This window comes from Bufo bufo, chromosome 6 (assembly GCF_905171765.1).
Source record: "Bufo bufo chromosome 6, aBufBuf1.1, whole genome shotgun sequence".
Taxonomy (NCBI): Eukaryota; Metazoa; Chordata; class Amphibia; order Anura; family Bufonidae; genus Bufo; species Bufo bufo.
In genome coordinates, this window is record NC_053394.1 from 362,586,898 (window position 1) to 362,608,735 (window position 21,838).

The 21,838-nt window shown below is 45.3% G+C and overlaps 2 protein-coding genes across 2 annotated transcripts in view; both read right to left on the minus strand.

Annotated features, from left to right (window-relative positions):
• EPN3 (epsin 3) overlaps nt 1-21,461 on the minus strand; it is a 67,775-nt gene extending 46,314 nt beyond the window's left edge. The window contains exon 1 of the mRNA XM_040435737.1: nt 21,166-21,461. The gene's annotated coding sequence lies outside the window, so the exon portion shown is untranslated. The remainder of the gene's footprint in view (nt 1-21,165) is intronic.
• Nucleotides 11,486-12,301, minus strand: LOC121005734 (involucrin-like). Its single transcript, XM_040438503.1, has one exon. It carries the CDS (start codon nt 12,299-12,301, stop codon nt 11,486-11,488), a length of 816 nt encoding a protein of 271 aa, XP_040294437.1.
• Nucleotides 21,462-21,838: the final 377 nt, after the last annotated feature.

Sequence of the window (21,838 nt, forward strand, 5' to 3'; positions counted from 1 at the left end):
TCACCATACGATGGTATCCCCTATCTAAAAAATAGGGGGAAAATATTTGATTGGTGGGGTATGACCACTGAGACTATCTGTACTGTCATTATCTATATAAAAAAAATACTGAAATCATGCAGTTTTTCACTCTAGCCACTGAGTCAATGGACTGACACTTTCTGTTCTCTAGAGATCACTCCTCAGCAGTCATTTCATTATCATCACAGGCAGGATTACGATGACAGTAACAACTATATAGATATTACAGGATCACACCATTCACATTAGCTAATTTTTACAGCTCACCTCCTCCCCCTCCCTGCACAATTACCTCTACACAGGTCATAGAGCATGCTCTCTCACGCTCCCATAGACATTAATGAGTCATACAGTTGCAATAAAAAGTATGTGAACCCTTTGGAATGATATGGATTTCTGTACAAATTTTTCATAAAATGTGATCTGATCTTCATCTAAGTCACAACAATAGACAATCACAGTCTTCTTAAAACAATAACACACAAAGAATTAAATGTTACCATGTTTTTATTGAACACACCATGTAAACATTCACAGTGCAGGTGGAAAAAGTATGTGAACCCCTAGACTAATGACATCTCCAAGAGCTAATTGGAGTGAGGTGTCAGCCAACTGGAGTCCAATCAATGAGATGAGATTGGAGGTGTTGGTTACAGCTGCCCTGCCCTATAAAAAACACACACCAGTTCTGGGTTTGCTTTTCACAAGAAGCATTGCCTGATGTGAATGATGCCTCGCACAAAAGAGCTCTCAGAAGACTGCTGATTAAGAATTTTTGACTTGCATAAAGCTGGAAAGGGTTATAAAAGTATCTCCAAAAGCCTTGCTGTTCATCAGTCCACGGTAAGACAAATTGTCTATAAATAAAGAAAGTTTAGCACTGCTGCTACTCTCCCTAGGAGTGGGCGTCCTGTATAGATGACTGCAAGAGCACAGCGCAGACTGCTCAATGAGGTGAAGAAGAATCCTAGAGTGTCAGCTAAAGACTTACAAAAGTCTCTGGCATATGCTAACATCCCTGTTAGCGAATCTACGATATGTAAAACACTAAACAAGAATGGATTTCATGGGAGGATACCACAGAGAAGCCACTGCTGTCCAAAAAAAACATTGCTGCACGTTTACAGTTTGCAAAAGAGCACCTGGATGTTCCATAGCAGTACTGGCAAAATATTCTGTGGACAGATGAAACCAAAGTTGAGTTGTTTGGAAGAAACACACAACACTATGTGTGGAGAAAAAGAGGCACAGCACACCAAGATCAAAACCTCCTCCCAACTGTGAAGTATGGTGGTGGGGGCATCATGGTTTGGGGCTCCTTTGCTGCGTCAGGGCCTGGACGGATGGCTATCATCGAAGGAAAAATGAATTCCCAAGTTTATCAAGACATTTTGCAGGAGAACTTAAGGTCATCTGTCCACCAGCTGAAGCTCAACAGAAGATGGGTGTTGCAACAGGACAACGACCCAAAGCATAGAAGTAAATCAACAACAGAATGGCTTAAACAGAAGAAAATACGCCTTCTAGAGTGGCCCAGTCAGAGTCCTGACCTCAACCCGATTGAGATGCTGTGGCATGACCTCAAGAAAGCGATTCACAACAGACATCCCAAGAATATTGCTGAACTGAAACAGTTCTGTAAAGAGGAATGGTCAAGAATTACTCCTGACCGTTGTGCACGTCTGATCTGCAACTACAGGAAACGTTTGGTTGAAGTTATTGCTGCCAAAGGAGGTTCAACCAGTTTTTTAAATCCAAGGGTTCACATACTTTTTCCACCTGCACTGTGAACGTTTACATGGTGTGTTCAATAAAAACATGGTAACATTTAATTCTTTGTGTGTTATTAGTTTAAGCAGACTGTGATTGTCTATTGTTGTGACTTAGATGAAGATCAGATCACATTTTATGACCAATTTGTGCAGAAATCCATATCATTCTAAAGGGTTCACATACTTTTTCTTGCAACTGTATATGATCTGCAGGTTCCTATTGTTCATGTGGCTGCTGTAAAGCATGTCAAAGAATGCTGTTAACAGCAGCTGACACTAAAGTAAATTAAAAAAAATTACAGTCAGAAGAAAAACAGATTAGAATATGTATCAGCACTTGGTTTTAATTAGTACAAATATTATAGGTGATACATTCTCTTTAAAAATTAAAATGTTGACTTAAAATTTAAAAGAACAATAAAGCCATGATGCGTCAGCAAAAAATATTCTGTAAATAACAGAAAAAGTGTTTTCTTTCCTAAACTAATGAAGATTCTAGGCTAATGTCTAGAATACACAGGGCTGATTACAGAGAATGCAAGGGGGGGAATTTTCCCACCACCCCATTCTATCCAGTTCCTTCCAGCAGCAAAACATGGGACTTTGAAAAGACCCTTTCATTGTACGACATTAGTAGTGCCCCAACCAAATTTTTTGCCCACAAACCTTGATGGGGTCGTTAGAATGCATTAAAGTGGTTTTCCAACACTTTTTAACTGATCGGTGAAGGTCCGACACCCGGTACCCCACCAATCCGCTGTTTGAGAAAGCACGGGCGCTCGCAGTAGTGCCGCAGCCTTCTTCCTGGTCGTATATTGTATAGCGGCTGTGCCTGGTATCGTAGCTCAGCCCCATTCACTTTAATAAGGCTGAGCTGCGTCTAGGCCATGTGACCGATGAACGCGATGCCACTTGTAATGTGAGTTGGAAACATATGCCGGTTAGAGTCCATTCACACGTCCGCAAATGGGTCCGCATTCGTTCCGCAATATCGGGAACGGGTGCGGACCCATTCATTCTCTATGGGGCCGGAAGAGATGCGGAGAGTACACTATGTGCTCTCCGCATCCGCATTTCCAGAGCGCGTTCCCGAACTTCCACAAAAAAATAGAACATGTCCTATTCTTGTCTGCAATTGCGGACAAGAATAGGTAGTTCTATGGGGGGTGCCGGCCGGGTGTATTGCGGATCCGCAATATACTACGGACGTGTGAATGGACCCTTAAAGTAAGATGTAGTAAACCTATAAACCGAAAGCTCTACTACATAATTGCCATGTGCCTACAGGTGGGATATGACCAGCATCAGTGATATGGCTTCTTCTACCATGTAATTATAAAAACTTTTGACTATAAGGAGGAAATAACGAGTGCTATAATGGATACCAATTAGACACTCGCAATAAAAAATTGAGGTCTAGTGTAGAGTGGGGATCAGAGGAGTATACGACAAACACCAAGGCACAGTGTAGGATCACAGCCTTCATACCCTATGAATCCCATAAAAACTACCCCCAGTGGCCAGTGACCCAGTAGATCACTGCAAAGAGTTTGTTCACTGCTAAAAAGGGTAATATCTACCATTAAGGGTTAATGTACTTTCCAGGCTGTCAGTGGGATCCCATGAATTGTATATACAGTAGGTGGTGCAGCTTATTTATTGTGTCCTAGTCAACAGAGAGAAGGCTGGAACTTCGGCCTCTAAGGGAGGGGCGGAGTAGTCTGATTGCATCAGCCAGTGAGTCTGGCCTTAGCAGCAGAGTGGTAAGGAGCTGCATGTGCCTGTACAGTGTGAAGCCTACTATAAGAGGTTCTCCATACCTACATCCTGAGAACAAGTGCCAGACCTCTGTGAGAAAGTGGACAGAGTGTTTAGACTGAGACTCAGGGACAGCTACTACCATCATTGCTGTTACGTACGTATACACAGCCATTAGGAAGAGCAAACTCTGTGGAATTCCTCAGAATTGTGCCTGGTTTATGCTTGTACTGCGTCACCCATCATCAGCAGTAAAAAGACTGTTCTTTGTTATCACTGCATTTGGCCTGGTCATTGACTCCACCATCAGTCCGCCAGCCCCTGCATCTATTCTCCTGCCTTGCACCCTGCCAACTATCCACCATCGAGGGCACCCCACCTAACAGGAACTCAGTTGCCAGGGTGTGCCCCAAAGGGTGCACCCTCTATTCACTGCACAGCCCATAGAAGGCCAGGGTGTGGACTGCCACCATGACCTGTTAGTACTACTACCACTATGATAGTCACTACCATTCCTGCCATCCTTGCCTCCCCTCTGAGTTGCAGAAATTGCACAATAGTTTGGGCAAAACTCTGTGAATCCTTCTAAAACTGATGATCAACTGTTCTTCTCCAATGACACTGTTATCCTACATTGTGACTGGAGTCTCCTAGCACACCAACCACGTGTGAACTAGTTTAAGGTCCTAGACTCCTGGTCTGACAGATAGGAGCTGGTGAGGATAAGAAGAGGCGGATGACCTACGTGAATGCCATGTGATATCTTTGTAGAATGCTGATCTTCATCTTATAAAGCATGTTGAGAAGTCATTGTGGACACTATAGTATTGACTCCCTCATGAGCAGGGGTGCACCACCAATGAGGCAAGTTGAGGCGATTGCCTCAGGCAGAACCAGGTAGGGACAAGACGGGGGCAGCGGAAGGGGGATTATCTGATTCTGCAGTATAGTATTGGGACCATTACCATGCATGTTTTATAGCTCTGTATGTAATGTTTTCCAAGTAAGGCTGGAGGGAAGGGGTTAGGTTAAGAAATTGGCAATGGGGGGTTGGGGCGCCATTTCAGTTTTTGCCTCGGGCTCATGAGTATGCACTCGCCCATGTTCATAGCTTCTGCTTTGTAGTATTTTCTTATGGCCTGCTCCTGACAACGTGACCCAGTGCTACTTTGTTCTGGTTTGTTGTCAGTAAACATCCATCTGAGGCAATACTTTTGTCGTCTTGTACTGTAGACCTTAATTTACAGAACACTCAAGTGGAAAAGTCACCTTAAAGAGCTCCTGTTAGGAGGATTAACTCTATTAACTACTTCCAGACCGGGCCATTTACCCCCTTCCTGACCAGGCTTAATTTTGAAAATGTGTCACCTAATGTGTTAATAACTTTGGAACGCTTTTACTTATCTAAGCCATTCAGAGATTGTTTTCTCGTGACACATTGTACTTCATGTTAATCGTTAATATGTTTGACCTTTATTTATAAAAAAATCCAACATTTAACGAAAATGTGAAATAATTCACTGTTTTCTAAATTCGAATCTCTCTGCTTTTAAGACAGATAGTGATGCCTCATTAAAAATTTATTAATCAACATTCCGCATATATCTACTTAATATTGGCATCATTTTAGTAATGTAATTTTATGTTTTTAGGACGCTAGAAGGTTTAGAATTTTAGAAGCAATTTTAGAATTTTTTTAAGGACCAGTTCAGTCCTGAAGTCACTTTGTGGGGCCTATACATAATAGAACCAACCCATAAATGACCGCATTTTAGAAATGACACCCTTCAACCTATTCAAAACTGGTTTTAGAAATGTTGTTAACCCATTAGGTATTCCACTGGAATTAAAGCAAAATAGAGGAGAAATTTCAAAATGTCACTTTTTTTTTCAGATTTTCCATTCTATTCAATTTTTTCCTGGAACACATCAGGGGTTAACAACAAAACAAACCTCAATATTTATTACCTTGATTCTGCAGTTTTCAGAAACACCGGTCGTATACCGCTGTTTGGGCACATGGCAGGGCACAGAAGGCAAGGAGCGCCATATGGTTTTTGGAGGGCAGATTTTGCTGGAATCGTCTTTGGGCACCATGTTGCATTTAAAGAGGCCCTGAGGTAACCCCACAGTGAAAATCCCCAAAAAGTGACCGCATTTTGTAAACTACACAATCCAAGGAATTTTTAAGGGGGTAGCGAGCACTTCATTCAACAGCTGTTTCATAGAATTTTTAATACTTAGGAGTGAAAATGAAAAATGTAATTTTTTATAAACAAGAAAATTGTGTTTTAGGCCCAAACTTTCTTTTTCACAAAAGATAACCGGAGAATATCCCCCCCAATTTTCTACCCACTTTCTCCTGAATACAGTAACACTCCAATTGTGGTCGAAAACTGTTATTTGGGAATACGCCAGGGCTCAGAGGGGAAGGAGCGGCATTTGGATTTTCTAACATTGAATTTTCTGTCATGGTTTTTAAGAGCAATAACTTATTTTTATTTTTTGTTGAATGAGCTGCGTGAGGGCTTATTTTGTGTGAGACAAGCTGTAGTTTTTATTGGCACCATTTTGGGGTACATTTGGCTTTCTGGTTGCTTTTTATCTCATTTTTGGGAGGTGAAATCACAAAAAAAGCTGTTTGGTGTCATTTTCCTATTTTTCTTTACACCGTTCACTTGATGGGGTAGCTTATGTGATACCTTGATAGATCCGGTCATTACTGACGCAACGATACTAAATATGTCTTTTTTTATTTTTTTTTATGTTTTACATAATAAAAAACATTTTTAGAAAAATAAAATCATGTTTTTGTGTTGCTATTTTCTTAGAGCCATATTTTTTTCATTTTTCTGGCGATAGTCTTGTGTGAGGGCTTGTTTTTTGCGGGACAAGGTGACGTTTTTATTGCTACTATTTTCGGGTACATGCGACTTTTTGATTGATTGATATTATGTTTTTGCAAGGTGAGGGGACAAAAAAATTGTTATGGTTGCGGTGATGCCAAATATGTCTATTTTTTATTTTATTTTTATATTTGACACAATAAGGCTACTGTCACACTTGCGGCAGGACGGATCTGACAGGCTGTTCACCATGTCGGATCCGTCCTTCCGCTATTTCGCCATGCCGCCGGACCGCTGCTCCATCCCCATTGACTATAATGGGGACGGGGGCGGAGCTCCGGCGCAGCACGGCGGTGCACGGCGAAAGCCGCCGGACTAAAAAGTCGGACATGCAGGACCGCCATGCTGCGCCGGAGCTCCGCCCCCGTCCCTATTATAGTCAATGGGGACGGAGCGGCGGTCCGGCGGCACGGCGAAATAGCGGAAGGACGGATCCGACATGGTTAACAGCCTGTCGGATCCGTCCTGCCGCAAGTGTGAAAGTGCCCTAAGAGCATTTTTTGAAAAAAAAAATCTGGTTTTTGTGTTGCAAATTTCATAGAGCCATTATTATTTTTTTTTCTGGCTATGATCTTGTGTGGGGGCTAATTTTTGGCGGGATGAGGTGACATTTTTATTGCTACCATTTTGGGGATTAACATTATGTTTTTTGCGAAGTGAGCTCCCAAAAAAAAACGGTTTTGGCGCAATGTCTATTTATTTATATTTTTTACAGTGTTTACCTGATGGGATAGATCATGTGATATTATTATAGAGCCGGTCGTTGAAGACACGGTGATACCAAATATGTCTATTTTATTTTATTTTTTTAACATTTTTCAAATAACGGATTTGGGTGGAATTTAATTTTTTTATGTGAAACCTTTTTTATTTTATTTTTAAAAACACTTAATTTTTTTATTTTTCTACATTTTTTTTTTAAACTTTGTGTCCCCCATAAGGTCATACAAGACTTATGGGGGACCCAACAGCTCCTGCACTCACCCGGCCCCGGCGTTTACATGACCACCAGGCTGGGACAGGAAGCGGCATAGCGCTTCCTGATCTCTATACACAGCGCTTGTTGAGCGCTTTGTATACAGCGATCTAGAAGGCAGGGACATACAGGAACAGTCCCTGCCTTCTCTCTGGGTTGCCCTGCTGTCACTGACAGCGGGCCCCCTGCTCTGCAACTGCACGATTAGCCTGCAGCTGCGATCTCTAAATGGACATTCCAGAACGTCCATTCAGAGATAAATGACCAGCCCAAGGACGTTTATAGTCAATGGGCGGTCATGAAGTGGTTAAACCAGTCAAACCACCTTGTAGACTTGATCCTGCTAATTAAGTATCGGGCCCATTTTCGGTTTTGCATTTTCGTTTTTTCCTCCCCAAGTTCCAATAGCCATTACCTTTTTAATTTTCTGTTCTTATAGCCTTAAGAGAGTTTATTTTTGTGGGGTTAAAAGTCAGTGATTGGCGTTATTGCCAATCATGGACTCTGCCTCTGGGTGTCTGCACCGAGTCGGACGGGAGCAACTGTATGAACCTGGTGGCTACAGAACAGTTTTAAAAAAAATGAAACAAGTCATACACATCTTACAGATCCACTGCTGTTCTTGTTCCTACGCTTCCCAGTTCCTCCACTGGTCCCTACCTTGTGTCCCTCTTGACATTTAGGAAATGATCAGCAAGCCAGTCGTTAGTCACCAGAGAAATGACCTGCTTCAGAATGGGAGCGGCAGCGGAGAGTATGACTTATTTTATTATTTTACATTGTTTTAAGCCTTTTTTATGGTATTGAGCAGACAACCTCTTTAATATCTTCTAATGCTTTCTAAGCCAGCACATAAATGACGTAGGCTACCATTCACACTCGCGTTTTGGGAGGATCCGTCATGGATCTGCAAAAACTGATCCATTACAATAATACAACCGCATGCATCTGTAATAAATGGATCCGTTTGTATTATCTGTAACATATCCAAGACGGATCCGTCATGAACTCCATTGAAAGTCAATGGGGGACGGATCCGTTTTCTATTGTGCTAGATTGTGTCAGAGAAAACGGATCCGTCTCCATTGACTTACATTGTGGCTCAGTTTCGTCAAGTGGACAGCAAAACTCTGCAGGCAGCGTTTTGGTGTCCGCCTCCAGAGCGGAATGGAGACTGATCGGAGGCAAACTGATGCATTCTGAGCGGATCCTTTTCCATTCAGAAATGCATTAGGGCAAAACTGATCCGTTTTGGATCGCTTGTGAGAGCCCTGAACGGATCTTACAAACGGAAAGCCAAAATGCTAGTGTGAAAGTAGCCTAACAACAGAATATGAATCATATTTGATTGATTCTTCAAACAGCATAAAAGAAAGTGACGTCTTTTTCCCAGATGCAGTAGTTATGTGACACTATTGTAACGCCCCAGAGGAGCATTACCACCTTTGCACCTTGCTACTGTCTCCTATGGTTAGCCACGTGTCATCCTATGTTATAATTTCCAGGTCCTGCAAAATGTGTATTCATATTTCCTATTTTGTAACTGTTCAAGTGTCATATGCCTGGTTCACCAGCAGGTGGCAGCAAACATGGCAGAGCAACGGGTACAGTGAATGGAGCTTTCTATTCTATTCTGACACCCACTTCTGTGTCCCACTTGCTGCATGGAGGGTAGAGATCTAGTTAGAAGGGAGTAGAGCTTACCCCCTGCTAGGGGAAGGAAGCAGGAGCCCGTCTCTGCTGGACGAGCCCTGTCTGGACCAGCTTGAGCTCCTTCAGCTCAGCTGTATCTGGAGGCCAAAGCAAAGAGCCTCCGAAACCAGGAGTAAAGTGTTCCCTGGATAAAGCTAGAGACAGACCAGACCACAGAAAGTGAAGTACAGCCTAAAGAAGGAGCTGAGTTCTATAGCCAGCCTGTCAGTACAGCAGAGTCAGAGAGAAACTGCCACAGTTAATGCCAAAGCCTGCTGGAAAAGTTTATTCCAGTAAAGCTGTTATCAACTTCATCACAAGGTCTGGATTCAATTTATTCTTCATCTCCTACTACTACTACCCCCTTTTTCTGCATTTCGGAAGGCCACGCCTGGGGTTCCAGCGTATCCAGGTAGGAGCACTGTGACACGTGCACAACACTTAAAGGGACATTATAAGCTACCCTACACCACTATGGCATTCCTAGACCTGGGTACCATCAACTACCATATCACTAAAAGGGGCCCTGTGCCCTTGTTGCTTTACTGCAACTGGCGTCACGACAAATATGTACTTTAAGAAACCCCAAGTAGTGAGCCCGACGATGCTGCACTATGTGTAAACAGTGACCACACAGTCCAAGTATAATGTAATATAGATCACATATTTTATATTACTTTACTTATGAGTCATAAAAAGGGTAAGATAAAGTACCGTGTACGTGTATGTGAAACAGTAATAGACGGAGATGACAGTGTATCCTACATTATCAGCCATGCTCCCTTTCTAGCATTTGCACGCTGATGAGGAGGTGATCATTCTCTCACATTTTAGATGTACATATAGGGTTAATTATCCAGGAACTGAACAAACCAGCAGTTAAGTGCCCTAAGGGTGGCCCCAAGCCAATCTGTGCTCCCTTGATTCTTCTGCATACTCCTGTCAGGATGGTCCTCCTGCATACTCCTGTCAGGATGGTCCTCCTGCATACTCCTGTCAGGATGGTCCTCCTGCATACTCCTGTCAGGATGCTCCTCCTGAATACTCCTGTCAGGATGGTCCTCCTGCATACTCCTGTTAGGATGGCCCTCCTGCATACTCCTGTCAGGATGGCCCTCCTGCATACTCCTGTCAGGATGGCCCTCCTGCATACTCCTGTCAGGATGGCCCTCCTGCATACTCATGTCAGGATGGCCCTCCTGCATACTCCTGTCAGCCTGGTCCTCCTGCATACTCCTGTTAGGCTGGTCCTCATGCATACTTCTGTCAGCCTGGTCCTCCTGCATACTCCTGTCAGGATGGTCCTCCTGCATACTCCTTTCAGGATGGTCCTCCTGCATACTCCTGTCAGGATGGCTCTCCTGCATACTCCTGTCAGGATGGCCCTCCTGCATACTCCTGTCAGGATGGTCCTCCTGCATACTCCTTTCAGGATGGTCCTCCTGCATACTCCTGTCAGGATGGCTCTCCTGCATACTCCTGTCAGGATGGTCCTCCTGCATACTCCTGTCAGGATGGTCCTCCTGCATATTCCTGTCAGGATGGTCCTCCTGCATACTTCTGCCAGCCTGGTCCTCTTGCATACTCCTGTCAGGATAGTCCTCCTGCATACTCCTTTCAGGATGTTCCTCCTGCATACTCCTGTCAGGATAGCCCTCCTGTATATTCCTGTCAGGATGGCCCTCCTGCATACTCCTGTCAGGATGGCCCTCCTGCATACTCCTGTCAGGATGGCCCTCCTGCATACTCCTGTCAGGATGGCCCTCCTGCATACTCCTGTCAGGATGGTCCTCCTGCATACTCCTGTCAGGATGGTCCTCCTGCATACTCCTGTCAGGATGGCCCTCCTGCATACTCCTGTCAGGATGTTCCTCCTGTATACTCCTGTCAGGATGTTCCTCCTGCATACTCCTGTCAGGATGGTCCTCCTGCATACTTCTGTCAGCCTGGTCCTCCTGCATAGTCCTGTCAGGATAGTCCTCCTGCATACTCCTGTCAGGATGGTCCTCCTGCATAGTCCTGTCAGGATAGTCCTCCTGCATACTCCTGTCAGGATGGTCCTCCTGCATACTCCTGTCAGGATGGCCCTCCTGCATACTCCTGTCAGGATGGCCCTCCTACATACTCCTGTCAGGATGGCCCTCCTGCATACTCCTGTCAGGATGGTCTTCTTGCATACTCCTGTCAGGATGGCCCTCCTGCATAGTCCTGTCAGCCTGGGCCTCCTGCATAGTCCTGTCAGCCTGGGCCTCCTGCATACTCCTGTCAGCCTGGGCCTCCTGCATACTCCTGTCAGCCTGGTCCTCGTGCATACTCCTGTCAGCCTGGTCCTCGTGCATACTCCTGTCAGCCTGACCCTCCTACATACTCCTGTTAGCCTGGTCCTCCTGCATACTCCTGTTAGCCTGGTCATCCTGCATACTCCTGTCAGGATGGTCCTCCTGCATACTCCTGTCAGGATGGTCCTCCTGCATACTCCTGTCAGGATGGTCCTCCTGCATACTCCTGTCAGGATGGACCTCCTGCATACTCCTGTCAGGATGCTCCTCCTGCATACTCCTGTCAGGATGCTCCTCCTGAATACTCCTGTCAGGATGGTCCTCCTGCATACTCCTATCAGGATGGCCCTCCTGCATACTCCTGTCAGGATGGCCCTCCTGCATACTCCTGTCAGGATGGCCCTCCTGCATACTCCTGTCAGGATGGCCCTCCTGCATACTCATGTCAGGATGGCCCTCCTGCATACTCCTGTCAGCCTGGTCCTCCTGCATACTCCTGTTAGGCTGGTCCTCATGCATACTTCTGTCAGCCTGGTCCTCCTGCATACTCCTGTCAGGATGGTCCTCCTGCATACTCCTTTCAGGATGGTCCTCCTGCATACTCCTGTCAGGATGGCTCTCCTGCATACTCCTGTCAGGATGGCCCTCCTGCATACTCCTGTCAGGATGGTCCTCCTGCATACTCCTGTTAGCCTGGTCCTCCTGCATACTCCTGTCAGGATGGCTCTCCTGCATACTCCTGTCAGGATGGCCCTCCTGCATACTCCTGTCAGGATGGTCCTCCTGCATACTCCTGTCAGGATGGTCCTCCTGCATATTCCTGTCAGGATGGTCCTCCTGCATACTTCTGCCAGCCTGGTCCTCTTGCATACTCCTGTCAGGATAGTCCTCCTGCATACTCCTTTCAGGATGTTCCTCCTACATACTCCTGTCAGGATAGCCCTCCTGTATATTCCTGTCAGGATGGCCCTCCTGCATACTCCTGTCAGGATGGCCCTCCTGCATACTCCTGTCAAGATGGCCCTCCTGCATACTCCTGTCAGGATGGCCCTCCTGCATACTCCTGTCAGGATGGCCCTCCTGCATACTCCTGTCAAGATGGCCCTCCTGCATACTCCTGTCAGGATGGCCCTCCTGCATACTCCTGTCAGGATGGCCCTCCTGCATACTCCTGTCAGGATGTTCCTCCTGCATACTCCTGTCAGGATGTTCCTCCTGCATACTCCTGTCAGGATGGTCCTCCTGCATACTCCTGTCAGGATGGCCCTCCTGCATACTCCTGTCAGGATGGTCCTCCTGCATACTTCTGTCAGCCTGGTCCTCCTGCATAGTCCTGTCAGGATAGTCCTCCTGCATACTCCTGTCAGGATGGTCCTCCTGCATACTCCTGTCAGGATGGCCCTCCTGCATACTCCTGTCAGGATGGTCCTCCTGCATACTCCTGTCAGGATGGCCCTCCTACATACTCCTGTCAGGATGGCCCTCCTGCATACTCCTGTCAGGATGGTCTTCTTGCATACTCCTGTCAGGATGGCCCTCCTGCATAGTCCTGTCAGCCTGGGCCTCCTGCATACTCCTGTCAGCCTGGGCCTCCTGCATACTCCTGTCAGCCTGGGCCTCCTGCATACTCCTGTCAGCCTGGTCCTCGTGCATACTCCTGTCAGCCTGACCCTCCTACATACTCCTGTTAGCCTGGTCCTCCTGCATACTCCTGTTAGCCTGGTCATCCTGCATACTCCTGTCAGGATGGTCCTCCTGCATACTCCTGTCAGGATGGCCTTCCTGCATACTCCTGTGAGGATGGTCCTCCTGCATACTCCTGTCAGCCTGTTCCTCCTGCATACTTCTGTTAGCCTGGTCCTCCTGCATACTCCTGTCAGGATGGTCCTCCTGCATACTCCTGTCAGGATGGCCCTCTTGCATACTTTCAGGATGGTCCTCCTGCATACTCCTGTCAGGATGGCTCTCCTGCATACTCCTGTCAGGATAGCCCTCCTGTATATTCCTGTCAGGATGGCCCTCCTGCATACTCCTGTCAGGATGGCCCTCCTGCATACTCCTGTCAGGATGGCCCTCCTGCATACTCCTGTCAGGATGGCCCTCCTGCATACTCCTGTCAGGATGGTCCTCCTGCATACTCCTGTCAGGATGGTCCTCCTGCATACTCCTGTCAGGATGGCCCTCCTGCATACTCCTGTCAGGATGTTCCTCCTGCATACTCCTGTCAGGATGTTCCTCCTGCATACTCCTGTCAGGATGGTCCTCTTGCATACTCCTGTCAGGATGGCCCTCCTGCATACTCCTGTCAGGATGGTCCTCCTGCATACTTCTGTCAGCCTGGTCCTCCTGCATACTCCTGTCAGCCTGACCCTCCTACATACTCCTGTTAGCCTGGTCCTCCTGCATACCCCTGTTAGCCTGGTCATCCTGCATACTCCTGTCAGGATGGTCCTCCTGCATACTCCTGTCAGGATGGCCTTCCTGCATACTCCTGTGAGGATGGTCCTCCTGCATACTCCTGTCAGCCTGTTCCTCCTGCATACTTCTGTTAGCCTGGTCCTCCTGCATACTCCTGTCAGGATGGTCCTCCTGCATACTCCTGTCAGGATGGCCCTCTTGCATACTTTCAGGATGGTCCTCCTGCATACTCCTGTCAGGATGGCTCTCCTGCATACTCCTGTCAGGATGGCCCTCCTGCATACTCCTGTCAGGATGGTCCTCCTGCATATTCCTGTCAGGAGGGCCCTCCTGCATACTCCTGTCAGGATGGTCCTCCGGCATACTTCTGCCAGCCTGGTCCTCTTGCATACTCCTGTCAGGATAGTCCTCCTGCATACTCCTTTCAGGATGTTCCTCCTGCATACTCCTGTCAGGATAGCCCTCCTGTATATTCCTGTCAGGATGGCCCTCCTGCATACTCCTGTCAGGATGGCCCTCCTGCATACTCCTGTCAGGATGGCCCTCCTGCATACTCCTGTCAGGATGGCCCTCCTGCATACTCCTGTCAGGATGGTCCTCCTGCATACTCCTGTCAGGATGGTCCTCCTGCATACTCCTGTCAGGATGGCCCTCCTGCATACTCCTGTCAGGATGTTCCTCCTGCATACTCCTGTCAGGATGTTCCTCCTGCATACTCCTGTCAGGATGGTCCTCCTGCATACTCCTGTCAGGATGGCCCTCCTGCATACTCCTGTCAGGATGGTCCTCCTGCATACTTCTGTCAGCCTGGTCCTCCTGCATAGTCCTGTCAGGATAGTCCTCCTGCATACTCCTGTCAGGATGGTCCTCCTGCATACTCCTGTCAGGATGGTCCTCCTGCATACTCCTGTCAGGATGGCCCTCCTGCATACTCCTGTCAGGATGGTCCTCCTGCATACTTCTGTCAGCCTGGTCCTCCTGCATAGTCCTGTCAGGATAGTCCTCCTGCATACTCCTGTCAGGATGGTCCTCCTGCATACTCCTGTCAGGATGGCCCTCCTGCATACTCCTGTCAGGATGGTCTTCTTGCATACTCCTGTCAGGATGGCCCTCCTGCATAGTCCTGTCAGCCTGGGCCTCCTGCATACTCCTGTCAGCCTGGGCCTCCTGCATACTCCTGTCAGCCTGGTCCTCGTGCATACTCCTGTCAGCCTGACCCTCCTACATACTCCTGTTAGCCTGGTCCTCCTGCATACTCCTGTTAGCCTGGTCCTCCTGCATACTCCTGTCAGGATGGTCCTCCTGCATACTCCTGTCAGGATGGCCTTCCTGCATACTCCTGTGAGGATGATCCTCCTGCATACTCCTGTCAGCCTGTTCCTCCTGCATACTTCTGTTAGCCTGTTCCTCCTGCATACTCCTGTCAGGATGGTCCTCCTGCATACTCCTGTCAGGATGGCCCTCTTGCATACTGTCAGGATGGCCCTCCTGCATACTCCTGTGAGCCTGGTCCTCCTGCATACTCCTGTCAGCCCCTTGCTCTCTTCTTGATTTCCGGGGTCGGTTCCTGCACAGTCATCTCACCTGGTCTTGTCAATCCAGGATAGATAGGGTCTGGCAGGGAAAATCAGGAGGAGCAACGTACGTAGAGTTGCTCCGGCCCGACTCGGTGCACTGTTCATTTCCTTATACATTAAAAGCACTTCTTCAGAAGAATGAAGCAACAGAAGTGAAATTACATTCATCTGAACTAGACCTAAGAAGGCTTTGTGTCTGCTTTTATAGGGTTGATCTTGTTGACAGGTGCTTTTAAAATAATTTTTCATGATACAATATTAATGGCCTATCCATCAGAGCATCAATGTGTGTTTCACTTGGGTCCATGGTGCTATGTCTGGGGACACAGCTGAACTTTAGCTGTAGTACCAGATACAGAGCGCAACATGTTTGCAGACAAAGTCCTGTCAGCGACTGCAGTGAAGCGGCCTAATGCACCTTCTTTGATGGCTAAACAGCTGGATGTAAGTTGGAGTAAGTGGCTCTGCACATTGCAGTAGCCTTTCTGTATTATTACAGCAGGGCCCAAGCCTGTCAGGGCTGCCTATGCATCACCAAGATTTTTCACATTGAGATATTCGAAAATCTCGAATAACACCCCCAGCGTTCCTCCGTAAATTCTCCACATGTGGTTGAGTTATGCCAAAATCAGGAGGTGTATACCCAGCCACAAACATTTCTGCTTTGCCACTGAAATAGCAAGCCATTTCTTCACCGATGGTTTATAGATGTGGGATTTCACACTAAAGGTTGGTCATACACATTGTCGGCCAAATCCACTGACCATCTAAAGGGTATTCGTTCGATTTTAACATGTCCTATGCTTTGTTCACAGGGAAGATAAGCCCTCCCCTGAGGAGCCTGACAATGGCTTAATCTCCTCCCACCACTGAAAATGCATGAACGAGCAGAGCAATCATGGGAGGGTGGCCGGACCATCTGCATGAAGTGTATGGCCAACCTAAGTTATAACTCAAGGAACAACAATAGGTTAACCAACACGAGCCAGTGACTAACAGATGTTTGCAAAATATTTTTATAGATAAGGTTATTATTACACATGAAGATAAGACGCATGGACGCAGAATTCCTTAGCGGTATTGACCTTGAGCAAGTTTAGTACTGATAACATTCATTCAAAGATAAAAGCTTGTAGGACCAGCTGACTTATGTGTATGGTGGCCTCCCAACTTTCCCCTGACAGCAGATATCAAGGTACAGAAGGATGTTAGGGGGAGAAAAGTATCAGACAGTTGGATTTCAACATGTCTTATCCCTTTTTTCTTAGGGGAAAAAGCCACCACCAGAGCTTTCTGGTAGTGGCCTATTCTTCTTTACCCATTGAGAACACAGTAATGTTAGGATGTGCGTGCTTATGTATGGGGTTGCGGGGGAGATAGTTGGGAGGAATGGCTGTCAGCCCAACAAGCCTTAATGCTGACAGCCAACTTTATATATCATAACAAAAAGAGATGGAATCTCTCAAATCTGTCCAAATCAAAACCCAGATACATCCACACAGAGTGCTTAGAATTAGGGCTTATATACACAAACGTGTGTGGCCCATGCCCATATTGTGGCCTGCAAACAGCGTAGGGGCCTAGCTATAGGTGAAGCAGATGCTTTGGGGCCCGAACTCAGAAAATGCCCACTTAGGAGAAGGGGTAAAAGATTTTATTTCAAGGGCTCCCTTAAATAGTATTATACAATGACATTATATACATAGACACTGTAGGAAACGGACTGAGCGGCTGCCGGGCCTCGTCTGAGAGAGCGATCTTGACTAGCCTCCGGATTGGGAGTTGCACAGGAGTCAGGAGTTGCAAAAATGTTGCTGGGGCAGGGGGGCCCGTTCAAAAATTTGCTGTGGGGCCCGGTCATTTTTAGTTACGCCACTGGCCCGCGTCCACAAATGGCAGCCACTGGCCAACGTCCACAAATGGCGGCCCCGCATGAGCCCTTAAAGAGTATGAAGTGTAAAAGAGTCCAAGGCACCACCAGTAGGTTTGATCAGAGCTTTTCTGTGGAATATATAGAAATTGGACTTTCTCAAGCTGTGTGAAAGCCATGCGTGCTGAAACATTGCTGATGTGCTAAACAGTAAAGTAGTTCTGATTCCAGGATAGCACTCCTGCTTTGGGTATGGTCCACATGACATCCATTTGGACTTAAAAGGGTAGTCTCATCTCAGACTTTGATGGCATATCGCTACGATATGCCATCACTGTAAAATTGGTGCAGGTCCCACTTCTGGGACCCGCACCTATCTCCAGAACAGGGCCCTTAAGTAAAGGAGAGCACACGACGCAATGCGCGGCATGCTCCCCATTCACTGCTATAAGAGTTCCGAAAATAGCAAAGATACCATGAAGAAGCGAATCCTATGTAACAACGCCAAGCAAAATTATACATGAAACAGTAAAAATTAAATGAATTCAAGTGTAGGAAAAAAAAAACATAAGATAAAATATTACAAAAACTATCTCCAGCCCAATGTGCCGAATCCACATACCAAACTAAGAAACAATCCGTTACTACTGCGGACCTTAGTAGATACCCAAGACACGTAGAATGCTATTTTTAGGTCATACATTTTTGCACAAACTGGTCAATTGTATCCTTTTCAACTCAAACATAATTCCCTTCCCTCACCTTTGACCCTAGCAAATAACTGCAATTCCACAGACCACATGCACCACCAATGACTGAACTTAAACGACTTGTGGGTCACTTTATGAGGTCCTTAAAAAAAAAATTCTACCAGGAACTAGTTTTTGAGTGTGAACATATTTTAAAGGGGTTGTTTGCTTTGGGCACCCCTTTTGAATAGAAGGGTCCAACAACGACCAGCTGATCACAGGGTGTCCAACTGCTTGGAGATCCTCTGATCATTTGTGATCTGTGGGACGAACTGGCAGCGCCATCACAGCGGTAAATAAAGCGTTACATAGTACCACTAAAAACAAGGGGCTATGATGACTATCAGCCATTGGAAGGGGCCGTGGTGCTCATTCTGATATTGATGACAAATCTTGAGGAGGAAAACCCCTAAATGGAGGAGCCCAGAATTTTTTAAAGGAGTTATCCTATGACCAATGTAGAAAATGAAAATCAGACATCATATAGGACATGACAATCTCTTTTTAACAAAACTAGAACCAGCCCTGTACCTCACATGGGTCCAGAGATCTCCCCATTCATTGCTCTGCTAGATTTCTATCAAGCTGACAGCTCAAGGGGAGTACAACGAAGAAAAACCGGCACTCCAATTTTCTTTGCTCAAAAGGATTTATTGGTCACTCATGTGATGCGCGTTTCGACACTCACAGGTGTCTTTTTCAAACAGAAAGTGAGCAGCTGCTCACTTTCTGTTTGAAAAAGACACCTGTGAGTGTCGAAACGCGCGTCACATGAGTGACCAATAAATCCTTTTGAGCAAAGAAAATTGGAGTGCCGGTTTTTCTTCGTTGTGCAGACTTCGGGATTACATCCGCAAGACCGAGCACCCGCCGACTAACGCGCAGTGCTGCCTGACCTTACCATACATAGCTCAAGGGGAGTGTCTTTTCTGCTGCAGCTAGGGTAAGTGTCCATTCTCTCACTATCACAGCTCAGGAGGCAGTTGGAGGATGAAACTGAGCATGTGCGGCCATCTCAGTGAGCAGGACAAAGAAATAAGAAATAAACAAACAGCAGGTGGCGCTATACAGATACATTTTATTGAATAACTCAGTGGCTATGCAAAATTATTAATTACATGCAATCACAAAAGTATTCAGATCCAGGTGCTGGTTTGAAAACTGTAGAATATTTTTTGAGGGACGACCCCTTTAAGAGAGGTTTTCCAGACTAGACAAATCCCATTAAAGTAAAAGTGAAATAGCCGACCGGAGACAAGGTGACAAAGTGCTTTTCACTTTCTTCTAGCGATGGGACCATTTCCTAGAAACATGCAAATCTGTAAATTTATACTATCTCTCATAATACAGACTGCTGAACATATGTTTATACACATCTTATAATACAGACTGCTGTACCTACGGTTATACAAATCTCCCATAATATAGACTGCTGTATGTATGCTTATACACATCTTCCATAATACAGACTGCTGTACATATGTTTATACACATCTTATAATATTGACTGCTGTACGCATGCTTATACAAATCTCCCATAATATAGACTGCTGTACGTATGTTTATAAAAATCTCCCATAATATAGACTGCTGTACATATGCTTATACACATCTTCCATAATACAGACTGCTGTACATATGTTTATACACATCTTATAATATAGACTGCTATACGTATGCTTATACAAATCTCCCAGAATATAGACTGCTGTACGTATGCTTATACAAATCTCCCATAATATAGACTGCTGTACATATGCTTATACACATCTTCCATAATACAGACTACTGTACATATGTTTATACACATCTTATAATATAGACTGCTATACGTATGCTTATACAAATCTCCCATAATATAGACTGCTGTACGTATGCTTATACAAATCTCCCATAATATAGAGTGCTGTACGTATGCTTATACAAATCTCCCATAATATAGACTGCTGTACATATGTTTATACACATCTCCCATAATATAGACTGTTGTACATATGCTTATACACATCTTCCATAATACAGACTACTGTACGTATGTTTATACAAATCTCGCATAATACAGACTGCTGTACATATGCTTATACACATCTTCCATAATACAGACTGCTGTACGTATGTTTATACACATGTCCCATAATATAGACCGATGTACGTATGCTTATTACACATCTCCCATAATATAGACTGCTGTACGTATGCTTATACAAATCTCCCATAATATAGACTGTTGTACGTATGCTTATACACATCTTCCATAATACAGACTGCTGTACGTATGCTTATACAAATCTCCCATAATATAGACTGCTGTACGTATGTTTATACACATGTCCCATATTATAGACCGATGTACGTATGCTTATTACACATCTCCCATAATATAGACTGCTGTACGTATGCTTATACAAATCTCCCATAATATAGACTGCTGTACGTATGCTTATACACATCTTCCATAATATAGACTGCTGTACATATGCTTATACACATCTTCTATAATACAGACTGCTGTACGTATGTTTATACACATGTCCTATAATATAGACTGCTGTACGTATGCTTATTACACATCTCCCATAATATAGACTGCTGTACATATGCTTATACACATCTTCCATAATATAGACTGCTGTACGTATGCTTATTACACATCTCCCATAATATAGACTGCTGTACGTATGCTTATTACACATCTCCCATAATATAGACTGCTGTACATATGCTTATTACACATCTCCCATAATATAGACTGCTGTACGTATGCTTATTACACATCTCCTATAATACAGACTGCTGTACGTATGCTTATTACACATCTCCCATAATATAGACTGCTGTACATATGCTTATTACACATCTCCCATAATATAGACTGCTGTACATATGTTTATACACATGTCCCATATTATAGACCGATGTACGTATGCTTATTACACATCTCCCATAATACAGACTGCTGTACGTATGCTTATTACACATCTCCCATAATATAGACCGCTGTACGAATGCTTATTACACATCTCCCATAATACAGACTAACAACCTCCCCAGAATACTGAATCTCCTGATGGATTCCAGCTGATCCAGCAGTAGGACACGTACAGTAATATATACACACAGCTCCAGCATTCAGTTCCTCCATCTTACCTGATACTTTCCGGTCTTTTTCAGTCTGCAGGGTGAAGGCTAATATCCATAACTTTGTGAAGTCTGAGTGACTACTCACTATGTTTGGGGCACAGACACCTATATGTGGTGATACAGAGTAAGAAGCGTCTCCTCTGTGTCCAGGACGATTCAGTAGGACAGAGTAATTCCATTTACCATAGTGTGATTGTGTGTCATTGTGTGTTTATGTGTCCGCTATGTATATGACACTGGTTGTGGTATCAGTTATGGTGTGCCCCCTGTCCCTGCGAGTCTCAGCAATGCTTCTGTCAGTGTTTTTTTCTTTTGTGTCACCCTGACTAGAAGTTGCTAGGCTCGTCGGGCAGGTCGCACACTAATTCAGCCCACATTTAACACTTTAAGGACAGGCGAGTTTCTACAGGTAGTCAGGTGAGACACTTCACCATCGACACTGATTCATTTTACAATGCGAAATTTAAAGGGTGTTAATCGACCGTCCAAAGGAGATAAATATTTTGTAAGAACTCTGTTCTTTATTCCCATGCAAGTCTCCTATAAAAAGAACCAGGAGGAGATTTATAAAAAAAGGTGCAAAGGAAAAGGGAGATGGCAATCAATCAGGTCACTTTATTCATTTTCAAAAGAGGCCTCTGAAAAATTAGAGCAAGGATCTGATTGGTTGATGTGGGCC